Source organism: Coregonus clupeaformis, unplaced genomic scaffold (assembly GCF_020615455.1).
Source record: "Coregonus clupeaformis isolate EN_2021a unplaced genomic scaffold, ASM2061545v1 scaf2538, whole genome shotgun sequence".
NCBI classification, from domain to species: domain Eukaryota; kingdom Metazoa; phylum Chordata; class Actinopteri; order Salmoniformes; family Salmonidae; genus Coregonus; species Coregonus clupeaformis.
In genome coordinates, this window is record NW_025535992.1 from 12501 (window position 1) to 30000 (window position 17500).

At 51.9% G+C, this 17500-nt stretch overlaps 2 protein-coding genes and 1 pseudogene across 2 annotated transcripts in view; all 3 read left to right on the plus strand.

The window, feature by feature from the left end:
- LOC123488879 (histone H1-like) overlaps nucleotides 1-438 on the plus strand; it is a 738-nt gene extending 300 nt beyond the window's left edge. The window contains exon 1 of the mRNA XM_045219618.1: nucleotides 1-438. This exon is cut by the window's left edge and continues 300 nt beyond it. Within this exon, the coding sequence (XP_045075553.1) occupies nucleotides 1-438 (438 nt within the window).
- Nucleotides 439-7564: 7126 nt separating this feature from the next.
- Nucleotides 7565-8227, plus strand: LOC121560660 (annotated as a pseudogene).
- Nucleotides 8228-15960: 7733 nt separating this feature from the next.
- LOC123488877 (histone H4) lies at nucleotides 15961-16545 on the plus strand. Its single transcript, XM_045219616.1, has one exon. It carries the CDS (start codon nucleotides 16201-16203, stop codon nucleotides 16510-16512), a length of 312 nt encoding a protein of 103 aa, XP_045075551.1. The 5' UTR covers nucleotides 15961-16200; the 3' UTR covers nucleotides 16513-16545.
- The last annotated feature ends 955 nt before the right edge of the window (nucleotides 16546-17500 follow it).

Sequence of the window (17500 nt, forward strand, 5' to 3'; positions counted from 1 at the left end):
CAAGAAAGCCGTCGAGGCGAAGAAGCCCGCCAAGAAAGCCGCAGTCCCCAAAGTAAAGAAGGTGGCCGCCAAGAAGCCCGCTCGGCGAAGAAGCCCAAGAAGGTAGCAGCCAAGAAGGCCGTCGCCGCAGAAAGAAGTCCCAAGAAGGCCAAGAAGCCCGCTACACCCAAAAAGGTGGCCAAGAGCCCCAAGAAGGTGAAGAAGCCACCGCAGCGGCTCAAGAAGGCGGCCAAGAGCCCCAAGAAGGCTAACAAGGCAGCCAAGCCCCAAAGCCGCCAAGCCCAAGGCAGCCAAGGCCAAGAAGGCAGCCCCCAAGAAGAAGTAAACCTATTACAAACAGTGTTCTACTCGACACGTTGTACCACAAAAGGCTCTTTTAAGAGCCACCCACCTATTTCCATAGAAAGCGCATTGATTTCCATATACTACCTGTCGTGAAAAAGAAATTACGCACACTAGGCTACTTTTACGCACACAACATTGTCCCACTCTGGGTGTGTGCGAAGGGAGAGGCATATAATAGAGGGCCAAAATGGCTTAGAAATTCGACCTCACCAGCCATTTGTATATGAGCCACGCTATTCCCGTTCAGAGGCAGGCTGCTGTGATGTGTTACAAGTGCCATGTAATAACAATAACAATACTATAGTGGCTCAATTCAAACTCACGAGTGCACCCTCAACAGCCATATTTTATATGAGCCACTGGCCTATTCCCGTTCAGAGGCAGGCTTCTGTGATGTGTTACAAGTGCCATGTAATAACAATAACAATACTATAGTGGCTTCGATTTCAAACTCAAGAGTGCACCCTCACCAGCTGTTTGTTTCCCATTTGGAGAGAAATAATGTGAGGTTCTATATCGTGGAGCTCCGCCCCATAGGGGAGCTATGCTCCTAGTGGTTTACCCTCTGCCCTAGGGCAGAACAGCCTGAAAACAAATTATGCACACACCTACAGCCAATAGGAGTACAGGTGTCCCTATATAAGGAACCCCGTTCCATCAATCTGTCTCCCATTATCTTCAGCGACTGGACTAGAGAAGAAGCCTTACGAAGACTCAGGAAGATTTTCGTCGTTGATATCCAGCCATCAACGTCTTCCTACAATGAGCACACCAAGCTTACCCATAGGGTAAGTATTTAACAAAAGCTCTTTTCAGAGCTCAATGTCGCTGTTCCCCTTGGCGGCTGTCACCCCCGAATTATGTTTCGTGGGTTGAGGGACACAGCATGCCAGGGACGGCCTCATTAATCCCCCACTATGCGCCAGCTGCGCCTCCTTTTCGGAAGGAGTGGAAGCAGCGTTGGGCATTTTTAGGGAGGATATTCCTCTTGAGGATGTGCTATCAATGTTAGTCTCAGCGCTGAGGCATCATCTGAAGGCGCTTGACTCAGGAGATGACAGGGCTATTGGGGAAGAAATGAATATTCTATTGGAACAATTCATTACACTGACCCAGATGTTTAACACCCCTTTTCCTTCAGGAAATTGTGAGGTCATTACATCCCTGGATGATGACGCCACAGCCTCTCTGTGCTCTGAATTTTCAGATCTCATTGAGTGGGCTGCTAAACAGTGGGAGATTGCTGCCCCTATTCCCTCCAACCCGGAAGTGGATATGATGGAGGGCGGCCGTTACTCTCGCTACAACTTGGCGTCAGACGGCGTTCTCCAGCAGCAAGGGAGCGGGCATCGCCCCCCCCCTGCAGCGCCAGAGGTGCCGGCGAGAGAGGGATTAAAGCGTCATCCTGGCATCACCCGAAGGGCGGCCAGAAGAGACGCCGTTTATGACAGGCGAGGGGGAGAGAACGGAAGACGGCACAGCGCCCGCTGTGACCGAGCCCACTGTCCCCCCCCCACTCTACCGTTGAGTGTATGGAGGAGAATGTTTTTTGTTGATGTGTGTAATAAAGAGTTGGCTCTACTTGACACTGTCAAAAAGAGCCCCTTTTCCATAATACATCCGGAGAGCGTTCGACCTTCCTCACTCTCGCTCTCTCTTACCACTATGAGTGCAGCTCAGCCCACCATGGTGCGTTGCTGAATGCACACATAAGGCAGGTATATAAAAGGTATTAAGTGTACCTTATAAAGACCTCACTTTACAGACTCCTAGGAGTGCCGTAGTGAGTGTCTCACATAGCAGGCTGCAGTCTCAGCCAGATAATGGCATGATGACGCGACCGCTATCCCGGGACGGCGCTCTGTCTCAGGCTAACGCCTCAGTCAGTGCAGTTCAGACCCGTGCTGCGTTCACGGAGGGCCTGATTACTACGGTTACGGGCGTAACCACGATCGGCGCCCCGCTTTCTCTCAGAACGCTGCTGATAATAACCACGTTAGGGGTGGCGACTATCACAGACTAAGGTCTCGGTTAGTGCGATCCAGACCCATGCTGCGTTCACGGAGGGCCCGATTACCACGGTGACGAAGTTTCCTAGTGTATCGGCGCCCCCCACTTCTTTCTGAACGCGCTATACTCACCACACTGAGCGTAGTTTAGCCCACCAGAGGTGCAGAGCTGAACGCACACAGGAGGTGAAGGGAGGAAAGATACCAAGACTGTTTTCCCCCCTGTTTTTCCCCCTACTCCACTGTTCAGGGTGTAGAGGGCTGTGTTGTTACATTGTGTGAATAAAGAGATTGTTCTCATTGACATTGTCAAAAAGAAGACAATTATTCCATAAGGTTCGAACACTCCCGTTCTATGTTTTCTCCCTCACCATCTTGAGCGCAGCCCAACCCACTTAGAGTTGTAGCTGAGCGTGCTCAGGAGAGGAAAGGGGTAAAGGTAGCAAGGCGCAGCCTTAGCTCACCTAGTGAAGATCTCTTACTACAGACTCCTAGGAGCTCTGTAGTAAAGTTTTCACGTAGTAGGCAGTTGCCTCTGTCCCAATGTGTGACATGAAGGCGCAGCCGCTAGCCGGGAGTGACGTCTTACTGCAGGCTAATGCCTCAGTCAGTACAGATCAGACCCGTGCAACGTTCACGAAGAGCCGGGAATACCAGGGCTACTAAGGTAGCCAAGGTATGGACGCCTCCGGTATATTCTGAACGTATCAATGCCCATGGCTCTGAGCGCAGCTCACCACACATTGAGTGTGTCAGTGAACAGCCGCATAAGACCAGTGGAGAGGCATTGTGGCACCACCGTGTGGTGTCAGTCAGAGATCACATCTTTCAGCTGAGTTCTGTAAAAGATAAGTCTCATGACAAGCGGCAGCCTCAGTCAGACAATGACATGATGACGCAATCGCTTTCTGGGAAGAGCGCTCTGTCTCAGGCCAGTACCTCAGACAGTGCAGTTCAGACCCGTGCTGCGTTCACGGAGGGCAAGATTACTGCAGTTACGGTCGTAACCATCGTATCAAAGCCCCCGATTCTCTCAGAACGCGCTGATAATAACCACATTGGGGGTGGCGCACTATCACAGACTAAGGTCTCTGTTAGTACGACCCAGACCCAGGCTGCGTTCAAGAGGGGCCCGATTACCACGGTCACTAAGGTGCCCAGTGTATCGGCGCCCCCACTTTTACTGAACGCGCCCAGGCTCAAAAGGATACCTCACATTCAGCAGGCAGCTGTCTCGGTCCCAATGTGACATGAAGACGCAGCCGCTTAGCCGGGAATGATGCCTTGCTGCAGGCTAATGCCTCAGTCGGCGCAGTTTCAGACCCGTGCGACGCTTCACGGAGAGCGGGAATACCAGGGTTATAGGTATAACCTAGGTATTGACGCCTCCGGTTTATTCTGAATGTGTCAATGCCCATGGCTCTGAGCGCAGCTCACCACACATTGAGTGTGTCGTTGAACAGCCGCTTAGGAACAGTAAAGAGGCATTGTGGCACCACAGTGCGGTATCGGTCAGAGATTACACCTTTCAGATTCTGTTGAGTTCTGTAAAGGATAAGTCTCATGCCAAGCGGCAGTCTCAGTCAGACAATGACATGATGACGCAATCGCTTTCTGGGAAGAGCGCTCTGTCTCAGGCCAGTACCTCAGACAGTGCAGTTCAGACCCGTGCTGCGTTCACGGAGGGCAAGATTACTGCAGTTACGGTCGTAACCATCGTATCAAGCCCCGATTCACCCAGAACGAGCTGATGGGTCCTCTCCCTTTTTAAAAAAAGGGGGGCCCACCTGGGCTATTTCACCAACCCAGTGCTGGGGAATAGCGGAGGCGTGGGCCATAGAGGAGGGGTGTAACGAAGTTCAAGAGGATGCCGTTGGGTACGCCCTGGCACCTAGAACGTTTTCCAAATGTGTGGAGGCGGCATTGGAACCGCTGCGTTGTCAAGGGATAAGGATATTAGCCTACCTAGACGACCTGCGAGTTCTCGCCGTCAGCAGAGCTGACGTTTACTTACACGACACAGACAGTGATTCATCTCACGCGTCTGGGGCTCGCTGTGAATTGGAAAAGGAGTGCACCCCTGGCCCAGTCATCAGATAGTCTACCTGGGACTACAGCTAGACACTGTAATGATGAGGGCGCGAATTTCGGACCCTCGAAGGGCAGCATTGGTACTAGCCCTGAGGGAGTGTAGTCCGAATTACACAGTAACGGCGCTATCGATCATGTCACTTTTGGGTCTCATGTCGGCAGCCCACCCTGTGGTCAAGTTTCTCCCTGAGACAACAGGACGATCCGCCATTGGGAAGAGACGCATTCGCGCACTGCCCGTGGCCGAAAGTTTATGTCTGATAAGCAGAAAGCGCCATCCACCATTCGAAAGTGTTGCAGTGGCATTTTCAGCTGGTCATGAAGGGTTTAACGTTCAATCACACATTGGTGAAACGTTTTATTGGGAATGCAACGGCTTAGGCTAATGCCTAGAGCTACGCTGCCCCGATGGGTTTTGGCCTTAGTTCTCGAAGCGCTATGTAAGTCGCCGTTCGAGCCATTGAATCAAATACCCTCAAAATGCTGTCTATCAAGACGGCGCTGTTGCTCGCCTTGACTACCGTTGTGCTCAGTACGCGCTTTGGCGTGTTACATTGAGTGCACAGTAGCGATTAGGTCATCGCCTCAGCTGTTTGTGTGTCACTGGTGCGGCTGCATTGGGTAGACCACTTTCAAAACAGCGATTGCCTCATTGGCCTTGTGAAGGCATTGAGACGGCGTACGAGGCGGCGGGGCAACAATCGCCTCAGGGTGTTAAGACGCACTCCACTCGTGGAGTAGCAGCTTCTACTGCCCTCTTCAGAGGTACAGAGGTAATGGATATTTGTAGAGCGGCGTCTTGGGTGACACCGTCTCCTTTTATTCGTTGCTATTTGTTGGATATGTCTTCTAACTCTTTGGCTCGATCTGTACTCAGCGTGGCTGAAGGGAGATCTTGAGAAGGAAACAGAGAAAGAAAGCAGGATTGTGACCATGTTCATGAATCCGCTTCTATTAGAAGAAACATATTATGGCACGTTTTTCCAACTCTTTGAGCTCGGTCGGCATTCAGCAGAGCTGAAAGGCGATTTTGAGCTAAAGGGAGAGGACAGAGCAGGACCTTGGACAGGTTCCAATCAGGTCCGCCTTGGTTAGGAAAACGTGTTATGTCAGGCCAATGACTAGGGCTACGCTGCCCCGATGGGATTTGGCTTTGGTTCTCGAAGCGCTATGTAAGGCGCCGTTCGAGCCATTGAATCAAATACCCTTCAAAATGCTGTCTATCAAGACGGCGCTGTTGCTCGCCTTGACTACTGCTAAGCGGGTCAGTGATTTGAGTGCACTGTCGACGAGACCCGACTGCCTTGCCATTAATGGCGATTTCAGCAGAGCGGTGTTACGTCCCAACCCGGCATTTGTGCCGAAGGTTATTAACAGTGCATATAGATCACAGACCGTGGAATTGTGGGTTTTTTATCCCCCTCCCCAGGGGGAGAGGAGTGAGAAAAAGATTCATTGTTTGTGCCCAGTACGCGCTTTGGCGTGTTACGTTGAGAGCACAGCAGCGATTAGGTCATCGCCTCAGCTGTTTGTGTGTCACGGTGCGGCTGCATTGAGTAGACCACTTTCAAAACAGCGATTGTCTCATTGGCTTTGTGAAGGCATTGAGACGGCGTACGAGGCGGCGGGGCAACAACCGCCTCAGGGTGTTAAAGCGCACTCCACTCGTGGAGTAGCAGCTTATACTGCCCTCTCAGAGGTACAGAGGTAGTGGATATTGGTAGAGCGGCGTCTTGGGTGACACCGTCTCCTTTTATTCGTTTCTATCTGTTGGATATGTCTTCTAACTCTTTGGCTCGATCTGTACTCAGCGTAGCTGAAGGGAGATCTTGAGAAGGAAACAGAGAAAGAAAGCAGGATTGTGACCAGGGTCATAAATCCGCTTTTATTAGAAGAAACATATTATAGCACGTTTTCCAACTCTTTGAGCTTGGTCGGCATTCAGCAGAGCTGAAAGGCGATTTTGAGCTAAGAGGAGAGGATAGAGCAGGACCTTGGACAGGTTCCAATCAGGTCCGCCCTGGTTAGGAAAACGTGTTATGTCAAGAATAGGCTTTTTTACCTTTCGAGCTCGATTGCACTCAGTATAGCTGAAAGAGAATCTTGAGCTAGAGGAAAGAGAAGCAGGACGATAGACAGATCTCTATCAGGTCCGCTTCGGATGAAAAGCTATCTGTGGCATGTCTCTTGACTCAAGGTCAGTACATAGAGACATGTATTGAACTGACAGAATGTGAAGTCACCTATCTGTTTCAGATAGTAGGACTTTTTATATTTTGTTACTGCCTACTAATCTATGGGTTCCATAGAGTGAGTAAGGCGTTTTGTTGGACACTTAATGTAGAGTGACTGATGTCACTACATTGGTGGACGATAGTGTTGAGGCACGGCTATCTGTTGGTACAGATTAGCACGGCGTCTATTCTGATGATCTGCCCAATAACCATTGACATTGTCATTGAGTTAGATGGGGGCGGGTCTATAACCGATGACGCGGTATATTGTGACGCCCTGAGGGGTTCCTTAGTCGCGGTACTGCGGAAATTGGTTACAGCCATTGCTGGGCTTGACCTATTCTCATTTTGAATGGGATGTGTTAGGCTCGGCAGGGGGTACATTTTGGAGCGTTTCGCTCCGCCGTAAACCACTAGGAGCATAGCTCCCCTATGGGGCGGAGCTCCACGATATAGAACGACTAGTTACCGGAGTGTAACTCCAGTTCTATGAGTGGAGCGGAGCCCCATAGGACTTTTCGGCCCTGCCGATCCTCTCTAGTCGCTGAAGATAATATCTCGGGAGACAGATTGATGGAACGGGGTTCCTTATATAGGGACACCTGTACTCCTATTGGCTGTAGGTGTGTGCATAATTTGTTTTCAGGCTGTTCTGCCCTAGGGCAGAGGGTAAACCACTAGGAGCATAGCTCCCCTATGGGGCTCCGCTCCACTCATAGAACTGGAGTTACACTCCGGTAACTAGTCGATTTCATGTCGGACATTTTGGCGCTCACGCGAAATGACACAAAGTAACAAAGTCGGAGGGACACAAAGTAGCCTCTCACTCGCTGCCTGTGGGTGGGAACCGGCTTAGGGCTGTCTGTCTGTCTGTCTGTCCCTCGCTCCAATTGGATAAGGCCACACCGGCCCGGTGGCCAATCGTTGCCTCTTGTGGCGAGGTATAAGTACGGCTCTCGAAGTGGCGAGCGGCTCATTCAGACTTTCTGTGACTTTCTCAAGCTACCAATATGAGCGGAAGAGGCAAAACCGGAGGCAAGGCCAGGGCGAAGGCAAAGACCCGTTCATCCGTGCCGGGCTCCAGTTCCCGTGGGCCGTGTGCACAGGCTGCTGCGCAAAGGCAACTACGCCGAGCGTGTGGGCGCTGGCGCACCAGTCTACCTGGCCGCCGTGCTCGAGTACCTGACTGCTGAGATCCTGGAGTTGGCCGGCAACGCTGCCCGTGACAACAAGAAGACTCGTATCATCCCCCGTCACCTGCAGCTGGCCGTCCGTAACGACGAGGAACTGAACAAACTGCTCGGCGGTGTGACCATCGGCTCAGGGTGGTGTGCTGCCCAACATCCAGGCAGTGCTACTCCCCAAGAAGACCGAGAAGGCAGTCAAAGCCAAGTAAATTCGCTACTGCGACTTCAACTTGACTACTCAACCCCCAAAGGCTCTTTTAAGAGCCAACCACCTAGCTCTCCAAAAGCGCAAAGTACCTTTCTATGACCGCTACACATTGAGTGGGTGTATACACAACTATTTCGACATTCTGTGCCCACATGAGGCCTTGCATGAACAACAACACCTACTAGGCCTCGCTTTGCCATAGCAGGCTAGCATTAGATTACAACGTCCTATAAGATGTCACTCTTGACTTTGGCGACATTATTGCCAAGGGCGTCCTATTGCGCATAAAGGGGCGGCGGCGTCCTATTGCGCGCGCACCGGGAGTTTGAATTTTGGAGAGGCCGGGCCTCCCGTCCAATGGCCAACGGAGGAGGCCTGCGCAACGGGCCAATCGGGGTGGTGGGGAGATGGTGTCCAATCAGCAGGCGCCACTGCCGGCTTTATAAACTTCACATAGGCATTTCGAGGCTATACTCCCCCAGGATGGGTATTGCCAACGCGATAAGGTTCGCATGGAGGGAAAAGGAGATGGAGCCCTTTGGAAGGGAGACGTTCGGGAGGACCATACTCATGGGGGTCCTGAAGCTGGAGGTAAAGGACGTGTTGTGCCTCCAGGCGAATCCCCTGGAAGGGGCATATGATGTCGTGCTCCACACGGAGGGGAAGCATGACGAGGTCATGGGAAGGGTGAAGGTGGTGGAGAAGGCTAGACCCATGTGCCACTATGAAGTGGCGAGCCTGGCGAGAAACGGCTTCAGAGTGGTGACTGTTAACATGTACAACCCGCATGTTAAGGAGGAGGAGGTGAGGGCCTTTCTGGGGAGGTACATGGACAATGTCTCCTCAGCAAGGCTCCTCAAGGACACGCTTCGGGTTCTGGAACGGGAGGAGGAGTTTCCAGGCCTTGTTGAAGGAAGACCCAGGGGGCCTGGGGGGTACCTTCATCCTCCAGCAATGTTTTCCCTGGGGGCTGATAGGGGACAATATTTTATGCCCGTCAGCCTCCGTTCTGCAGACGCTGCATGACGTACGGACATAATTTCGCCTCATGTGGAGGGAGGAAGTGCAGGGTGTGTGGGTCAGGGGCGCCGAGGCGAAAGACTGTGGTGAGCCAAAGAAATGCCACGGGTGTGGATCATCAGCACATCTGTGGAGGGGACTGCACGGCTCGGCCACAAGTCGTATGAGCGGCTGCAGGGGGGAGCAGGTGCAGGAGAGGGGGATGGGGAGGAAGTGGAGAGGGAGTTCCAGACCCGAGCCAAGGGCCAGAGGGAAGTCCGGCTGCAACAGAGGAGGTGCCAGGAAAAGCAGCGGGAAGAGAGGAGGACGGGCAGAGGACGGCAGGAAAAGGACAGGAAGGAGAGGCGGGAACGGCGACGGAGACGGAGACAGAGGGGAGAGTGGGAGAGGAGGTGCCAGAGACGGAGCAGCGAGAGGAGGTCGGTGAGGTGCCGGCCACAGCCCTGGAAGGAGAGGAGAGGGGAGAGGTGGCGTGCCGGAGGGGGAGTAGGGAGAGAGCGAGAGAGAAGGGGAGGAGGAGCTGAGGGAGGTGAGGGAGGAGCTGGGGGTTAGGGGTTATGGTTTCCCCGCTGTCGGTTCTTACGAAGAAGAGAGGGAAGAGGAGGGAGGTCTGGGAATAGGAAGAGGGAGATGGGCGGGGGGGAAGAGGAGGCGGCGAGTAATGGAGAGAAGGGGGAGGTGGGGAAGAAGCTCCACGGCGCTGACTCCTCCCAATGTAACTGCCGGGGGGCACCCACTGGGGGGTGGCAGGGGGCAGAGGACGCTGGATCCCCGGTGCTTTTTCCAACCGTTTTCTGGGTTGATGGGATGAGGAGGATGGTGGTGAGCCCAGGGATCAGGAAACCCGGGAGCCGAACACCATTCCGGCATCCTGGGCTGGGGAGATGGAGGAGAGTGGGGGGGACGACACCTGAAAGGGGGGTCGGAGGCACCGCTGGAGGAGATGGAGCAGGGGAGCATCAGGTGAGCCTCCTGTTTTGGTTTTTGAGTTTTGGGGAATATTATTGCGTGATGTGTAATATGTATTATGGCAGGGTTATTTTTTGTTACGGTAAATGTGAGGGGAATAAGGGAGGGGGTTAAGAGAAGGGCGGTTTTTGGGTATTTAGAGGGGGTGGGTTTTGATGTTTGTTTTATACAGGAGGTTCACCTAAGGGATAGTGGGGATGTTTTAAGGTTTAGGAGGGAGTGGGACAAGGGGGAGTCGGTGTGGGGCATAGGGGGGGTTCATTCATCAGGGGTGGGGATTCTGTGTGGGAATAGGGAGGTGAAGGTGGAGGGCACTTTTGTGGGTATGCAGGGTAGGGTACTGGGAGCGGATGTCACGATAAGGGAGAGTAGATACAGGGTTATTGTGGTGTACGGGCCACAGTTGGCAACGGGCAGGAGGGAGATGGTGGACTGCCTGGAGCCGCTGTGTGCTACAAATAGACACTTGGTGATAGGGGGGGATTTCAATGTAGATATAGGGAGGGGGATAGTAGTGCAGGAGCCGTCGCGGACTAATGGTAAGCCACGGTCTGAGTGGATGGGGGCCTGCACACTGTTCCGCGCGATGGCATGGCCAACATGGCGCAACTCTAGGGGGGTCGAGCGGAGGCTCGATTATATTTTCCTATCTAGGTCTCTGGGTCAGTTGTCTGGGCGCTTTGTTGCCTGTGTTCTTTCTCGGACCACGACGGGGGTGCTCCTGCAGGTGGGGGGCACCAGTCTGTCTCTTCGGTAGGGGGTACTGGAAGTTAGAACGGAGGTGCTGGATGGGCAGGCTTTCGTCAACGCTTTTGTAGATTTTTTTAGGGGCTTGAAGGCCTCCGGTCCATGTGTGAGGGGGTGTTAGAGTGGTGGGAAATAGTGAAGGTGAGGATGAGGGTTTTTATAATAGGACAGTGGAAGAGGAAAAAGAGGGAGGAAAGGAGGAGGTGGATCATATCCAGAGGCTGCTAGAACTCGAGCTTGAGGCAGGCAACCTCGGCGGGTCGGCAGACTGGGAGAGATCCGCTGCCCTAAAGGCGCAGCTAAAGGGAGGTGCATGAGCGGAAGGCTCGCGCTTTCTTGATGCGGGCGCAGAGTGAGTTTTAGAGAACACGACGAAACATGTTCCCGGCCGTGTTCTTTAAATCAGTAAGGGAAAGGCAGAGTAGAAGGTAATGTATGGGGTTAGGGAAGAAAGCGGTAGAGTAGTGAGAGAGACGGAGGAAATGGTCAAGGTGACCCACGGAGCATTTCCGAGGTTTCTTTCAAGAGAGGGCAGTAGATGTAGAGCAGGGGCAATGTGTTTTAGAACACCTGTCCGGCAAGTGCGGAGGACATTAGAAAAGCAATGGAGGCTGAGATCTCACTAGAAGAGGTTGAGAGCGCCCTCAGGAGGATGGGAAAAGGGAAGGTGCCCGGGATGGATGGGCTGCCGGCTGAGTTTTACCTCAAGTTTTGGGGTATACTTGGGCCAGTAGTCCTCGAAGTCTTGAAGGCCATCCTCGAGACAGGGGTCCCGGGGGATCGATGGCCGTAGGTGTGCTGTCACTTCTGTACAAGAAGGGGGACGCCACAGATCTCGGCAACTGGCGTGCCGTTGACCATGCTGTGCGTAGACTACAAGCTACTTGCGAAGGTTCTAGCGGACCGGTTGCGCACAGCCCTTCCCTACGTCATCCACGAGGATCAGACGTGTGGGATAGAGGGACGCCTATTAGGTGGAACCTGAGTTTGATCAGGGACTCCATTGCTTGGGCAGAGGATAGAGGGCTGCCGCTAATGGTAGCAGCACTCGACCAGGCTAAAGCCTTTGATCGAGTGAATAGATCTTTTCTTTTCAGGGTGTTAGGCAGATTAGGTTTTGGGGAGAAGTATATAGGTGGATCCGTGCTTTATATGTCGGAGCAGGGTGCCGGGTGAACGTAAAACGGTCACATGGGTGACGTTTTTGACCTTGAGTCTGGGGTCAGGCAGGGGTGCCCGCTCCGGCACTCCTCTTCGTTCTGTACATGGAGCCTCTGGGGGCTGCCATTAGGCAGACACAGGGGTGGAGGGCATGCTTATCCCTGGAAGCGGTGGGCTGCATGTTAAGATGACCCAGTACGCAGACGACACTTCCTTGTTGCTATGCAAGGACTCGTGCCTGACTAGGTCCCTTGCCATCATAGGGGGAATTCACCCGAGCGTCGGGAGCGGTCCTCAATCACGCTAAGTCATCCGTTAAGTGATTTCGGAAGATGGCGTGGGAGGACGGATGTGCCTGGGGGTTATCTCTCTGTAGTGGGGCCCTGAAGATTCTCGGGGTCCTTTTGAGACTCTGGCTCAGCGACGCTGAACTGGAACAGATGCATCGCAGTGGTGCAGAGGAAGGTGGGGAGTGGAGGGCTAGGTCATTGTCTTTTATAGGCAAGGTCCTGGTCCTCAAGGTGGATGTGTTGCCATCACTGTATATGGCATACGTCTACCCATTGCCAGAGAGTCTGAGAGTGCCTCTAGTGAGGCTGGTGATCCAGTTCATGTGGGGTGGCAGGCAAGAGTATGTCGCGAGGGTACGCATGCTCTGTCCCATCGGGGGAGGGAGGTAGGGGTACCACATTTTCCCCCTCAAGCTGGATTCAATTTTTGTTTCATATTTGTTGACTGAGCTGGCTCATCCGGTAATACACCGTCTGGTTACCTCCTGCGGGTGTTCTTCTCTTACCAGGCGAAGCGTAATGGTGTGGACTGAACACGGGTCCTCGGGGCGGAACAGCTGCCGTGGCACTTTGGCTATGCGGCCAAGTGGCTGCGTGGTCACCCCGAGGTTGAAGTAGCCCCGAGTAGGTTTAGATCACAGGCACCTGTACGAGGAGGTGAGACGGGGGAGGGTGTCCCGGGCGGTATTGGGTATCCCGGCTGTGGTTTGGGAAGGAGTGCAGGTGCGAGGTCTGGATAACAGGCTCAAGGACCTGAATTGGTTGAGCCTCCATAAGGGCTTTGCCCGTCGTTCCATCTTGTACGGGCGTGGCTTGACTCGATCCCCCACCTGCCCAAGGCCAACTTGTGGCGGGGAGGAGACGGTGCGCCATGTTTTTGGGACTGTGCTTTCGCCGGGGTAGTGTGGGCTGGGCACAGGGTCTGATAGGCAGGGTGAGAGGGGATTTTGTGGTTACATGGGCTAGGGTAGAGAAGGGGTAGGGGAGAGCGAGGGGGGCGGTTAGGGACAGGTTTCTGCTCTGGCTTCTCATAAGCCTCTTTAAACAGGGTTTGTGGGAGGCTAGGCAGAAATTGGAAAGGACAGGGGAGAAGGGGGGTGTGGAGGGGATAGTGAGGAGGGTGGAGAGAAATTTGAGGGAGGATGAAGGGAGAGGAGAAGAAGTGGGGCAGCATGCTGCTCGGGAGAGGTGGAAGGGGGGTTTAGGATTAGTGTAGAGGGGGGTTTAGGTTTAGTATAGAGGGGTAGGGAGGAGGGTGTGTTTTTTGTGGCTGGGTAAAAGGGAGGGAAGGTGCTCCCCTGAGGTGTATCTAGTGTTATAGTTTGATTTTTGTTTGGTTTCTCATAGTCCTATGTGGCGTAGCCGGTATACATGATGTGACTTCTATGTTTAATTTCACGTAGTCCTATGTGGCTTAGCCGGTATACATGATGTGATTTCTATGTTTATTTTCTCGTAGTCCTAGGTGGCTCAGTGGGGTAGAGCATGGGGTTTTGTAGTGGGTTCGGAATCCGAAGCCGCCCATATGTAAAATGTATGCAAGCATGACGGTAAGTACAGCGTCTGCTAAATGGCATAGTGTAGTTTTTTCTTATTATGATGGGGTTGTTGGTTGGTTAATAGTGATGGGGTGGTGGAAAGAGGAGGGTGAGAGGATACTGGTTTGAGAATGGTGTGGCGTGATGCAAATATTGTATTGTATTGAAATTGAATGATTTATGATGTATGGTTTTTGTACGTTTTTAATAAAAACCCTTAAATCAGAACCAAGCAAACCGCTCGCAAATCCACCGGTGGCAAAGCCCCCAGGAAGCAGCTCGCCACTAAGGCTGCTCGCAAGCCTCACCGTTACAGGCCCGGCACCGTGGCTCTGAGAGAGATCCGTCGTTACCAGAAGTCCACTGAGCTGCTCATCCGCAAGCTGCCCTTCCAGCGCCTGGTGCGAGAAATCGCCCAGGACTTCAAGACCGACCTGCGCTTCCAGAGCTCCGCCGTGATGGCCCTGCAGGAGGCTAGCGAGGCTTACCTGGTCGGCCTGTTCGAGGACACCAACCTGTGCGCCATCCACGCCAAGCGGGTGACCATCATGCCCAAGGACATCCAGCTGGCCCGCCGTATTCGCGGAGAGCGCGCATAAATGAGGATGACCTGAACTCCAAAATCCCCCAAAGGCTCTTTTAAGAGCCACCTCCATATTTCCATCAAAAAGGCACAATTGTTCCATGTATACACGCACCTCTACATTACCCACCATGTGTGTTGTTCACTAACACGTCTAAAAGCTACGTATTGCACCTTTTCGTTGCCTGAAGTCTAGCTTCAATGTGTGTGTGTGTATGTGTGTATATACATACACAACCATATATACAACCGTCTGGCATCATCCACTTACTTTGGACTATAGTAGCACAGTAAAATGCTTTACAAAGGAGGGGGAAAAGAAACGAGTGATAATATAGGCCGAATAGTTACAAGAATTGTGTTCAGATGAATAATTGACACTATTAGTTGTGTCATTAGTTGCCTTGAATGCAGTCCAGAAGAAACATTGCATGCCAACTTACTTTGAAAGTCCCATGTTGCAGTGCTGCTGAGAGACTCATGCAGAGGCCCAAACTTTACATGGAGCACGGAGGCCATCTTGTGGTTAAATGTGGGTACTGCACCTCATGGTCATTTGCTCTTTAGGCCAGCGTTTCCCAAACGCGGTCCTGGGGTCCCCCAAGGGTGCACGTGTTTTGCCCTAGCACTCCACAGCTGATTCTAATACTCCCAGCTTGATGATGATGAGTTGATTATTTGAATCAGCTGTGTAGTGCTGGGGCAAAACTCCCAAAACGTGGCCCGAGTTTAGGAAACCCTGCTTTAGGCTAATACTAGCCTATTAGGATGGCTTGGTTCGATCACTTTAATGGCAACTGCTAAACTCTAGTTTTCACTAATTACTTGTCCCAGGTCACCATTATGAATCCAATAGCAAAACAAATGTTTCAAAATTGCTCAATAGTGAAAAAAGGCCAGGAAACGATGGGTTCTCAGCAATATTTCACCAACAACCAATCACTATTCAAGCATAGACATTAGGATCATCAACAAATATTCCTAAATCATACTACAAAAGGGTTGTAACGAAATGGATTTGTCTGTTCAATGCAAGTTCAACGTCAAAGAAAAAGTGCATCACCACAACAAACGTGTCTTTAGATACACTGTAAAACATGACTTTGTGGAATGTACTCAAGCTATTACAGTCAACAAAGGCACACGTCATATTATTGAGTAGATCTTTTTGCTTGTTTTTATGAGTAGATAAGCTTGAGTAAGTTGAGTTGATGTGGTCCAATACATTGAGTAAAGATGATAGAGACGTAAAAAGGATTATATTACGTTGATTCGACTCAAATAGACACTGAGAGACTGAGAGAGTGAGTGAGAGAGAGAGAGTGTGTGAATGAGAGAGTGAGTGAGTGAGTGAGTGAGAGAGAGAGAGAGACTGAGAGACTGAGAGAGTGAGAGTGAGTGAGTGAGTGAGTGAGAGAGAGAGAGTGTGTGAATGAGAGAGTGAGTGAGTGAGTGAGTGAGTGAGAGAGAGAGAGAGACTGAGAGACTGAGAGAGTGAGAGTGAGTGAGTGAGTGAGTGAGTGAGTGAGTGAGTGAGAGACTGAGAGACAGAGTGAGTGAGTGAGTGTTCCACATAGCCTATATCAGTATTTGAGTATGTTTCCCGCGCACGGTAGGTGCTTTCACGTCACCTTTGAAATCGCTCCTCCCTAGTCCCCTAGAACGAGCGCCCTCCCCTTTGCAACGCCTCCGAACATATCACAGAGGCGCGCTTTCTGTGCCGCTGGCCTCAATCAGGTCGACCAAACGCAGATAATAGCGCTCCACGCACCGTTGCTGAAGTCATTCATTCACTTGAACTCAACTAGCGAACACACCATGTCTGGAAGAGGCAAAGGCGGCAAGGGACTCGGAAAAGGAGGCGCCAAGCGTCACCGCAAAGTTCTCCGCGATAACATCCAGGGAATCACCAAACCCGCTATCCGTCGTCTGGCTCGCCGCGGCGGCGTGAAGCGTATTTCCGGTCTGATCTACGAGGAGACCCGCGGTGTCCTGAAGGTGTTCCTGGAGAACGTGATCCGTGACGCAGTCACCTACACCGAGCACGCCAAGAGGAAGACCGTTACCGCTATGGACGTCGTCTACGCTCTGAAACGTCAGGGACGCACCCTGTACGGTTTCGGCGGTTAAAGTCACTCTCTTCGGAACCACAACACCCCAACTCGAACCCAAAGGCTCTTTTAAGAGCCACCCACTCTGTCAGTAAAAAGAGCATTTCCATCGCCACCGAATGAATGCGCAGGTAGGCTGCGTTACATTGTAGGACCGCGGTTACATTGTATCATTGTTTAATGGGCGGCGCGCGCCGGCTCGGAGAACGGCTACATTGTATCATTTCCCCCGCCCGTTCCAGCGTAGGGGTTTAGCACGCCTTTTTTGTTGTCTTTGCACGCTGAATAGTAACCCATGTTTGTCGGCCTCCATTCCAGGTGAAGGCAATGTAAAATGGCACCATTTGACAAAGGGTGTAACTAAAAAAGCAGTCTGTTGGGTTTGAATGGAAAGAAATGCCTTTTGTCGTTTAATGAGCGGATAGTCATTTTGAGTCGACTTCCTGAATCGGTAGGACATGGACGGAGAGAATGGACGCTCCATCATTGGACTATACCCTAATGATGTGAATGAGAACGATAATGGCAAGAATAAAAAGGGGGTGAATAATCCCGTCTAGGAAGAATAGGAGTAGGCATATATATATATATATATATATATATATAAACGTAGCCCTTTTTGCCAACGGGTCATTTCTGGTCCAGGTCGCATCATACATAAATAGTCCCCTGTAGCTCAGTTGGTAGAGCACTGTGCTTGCAACGCCAGGGTTGCGGGTTCGTTTCCCAAGGGGGGCCAGTATGAAAATGTAGGCACACACTTAACTGTAAGTGGCTCTGGATAAGAGCGTCTGCTACATGACTCAAAATGTCCATGTAAAGTGTAGTACATTTGAGTCACATAGTGTATTTTCCTTCCTACTACCCTCATGAGGCAACAGGATGAATATAATATAATATGCCATTTAGCAGACGCTTTTATCCAAAGCTACTTACAGTCATGCGTGCATACATTTTTGTGTATGGGTGGTCCCGGGGATCGAACCCACTACCTTGGTGTTACAAGC

What these genes read in the sequence shown, in the direction of transcription:
- LOC123488877 (XM_045219616.1), top strand. Translation starts at nt 16,201, where the DNA reads ATGTCTGGAAGAGGCAAAGGCGGCAAGGGACTCGGAAAAGGAGGCGCC.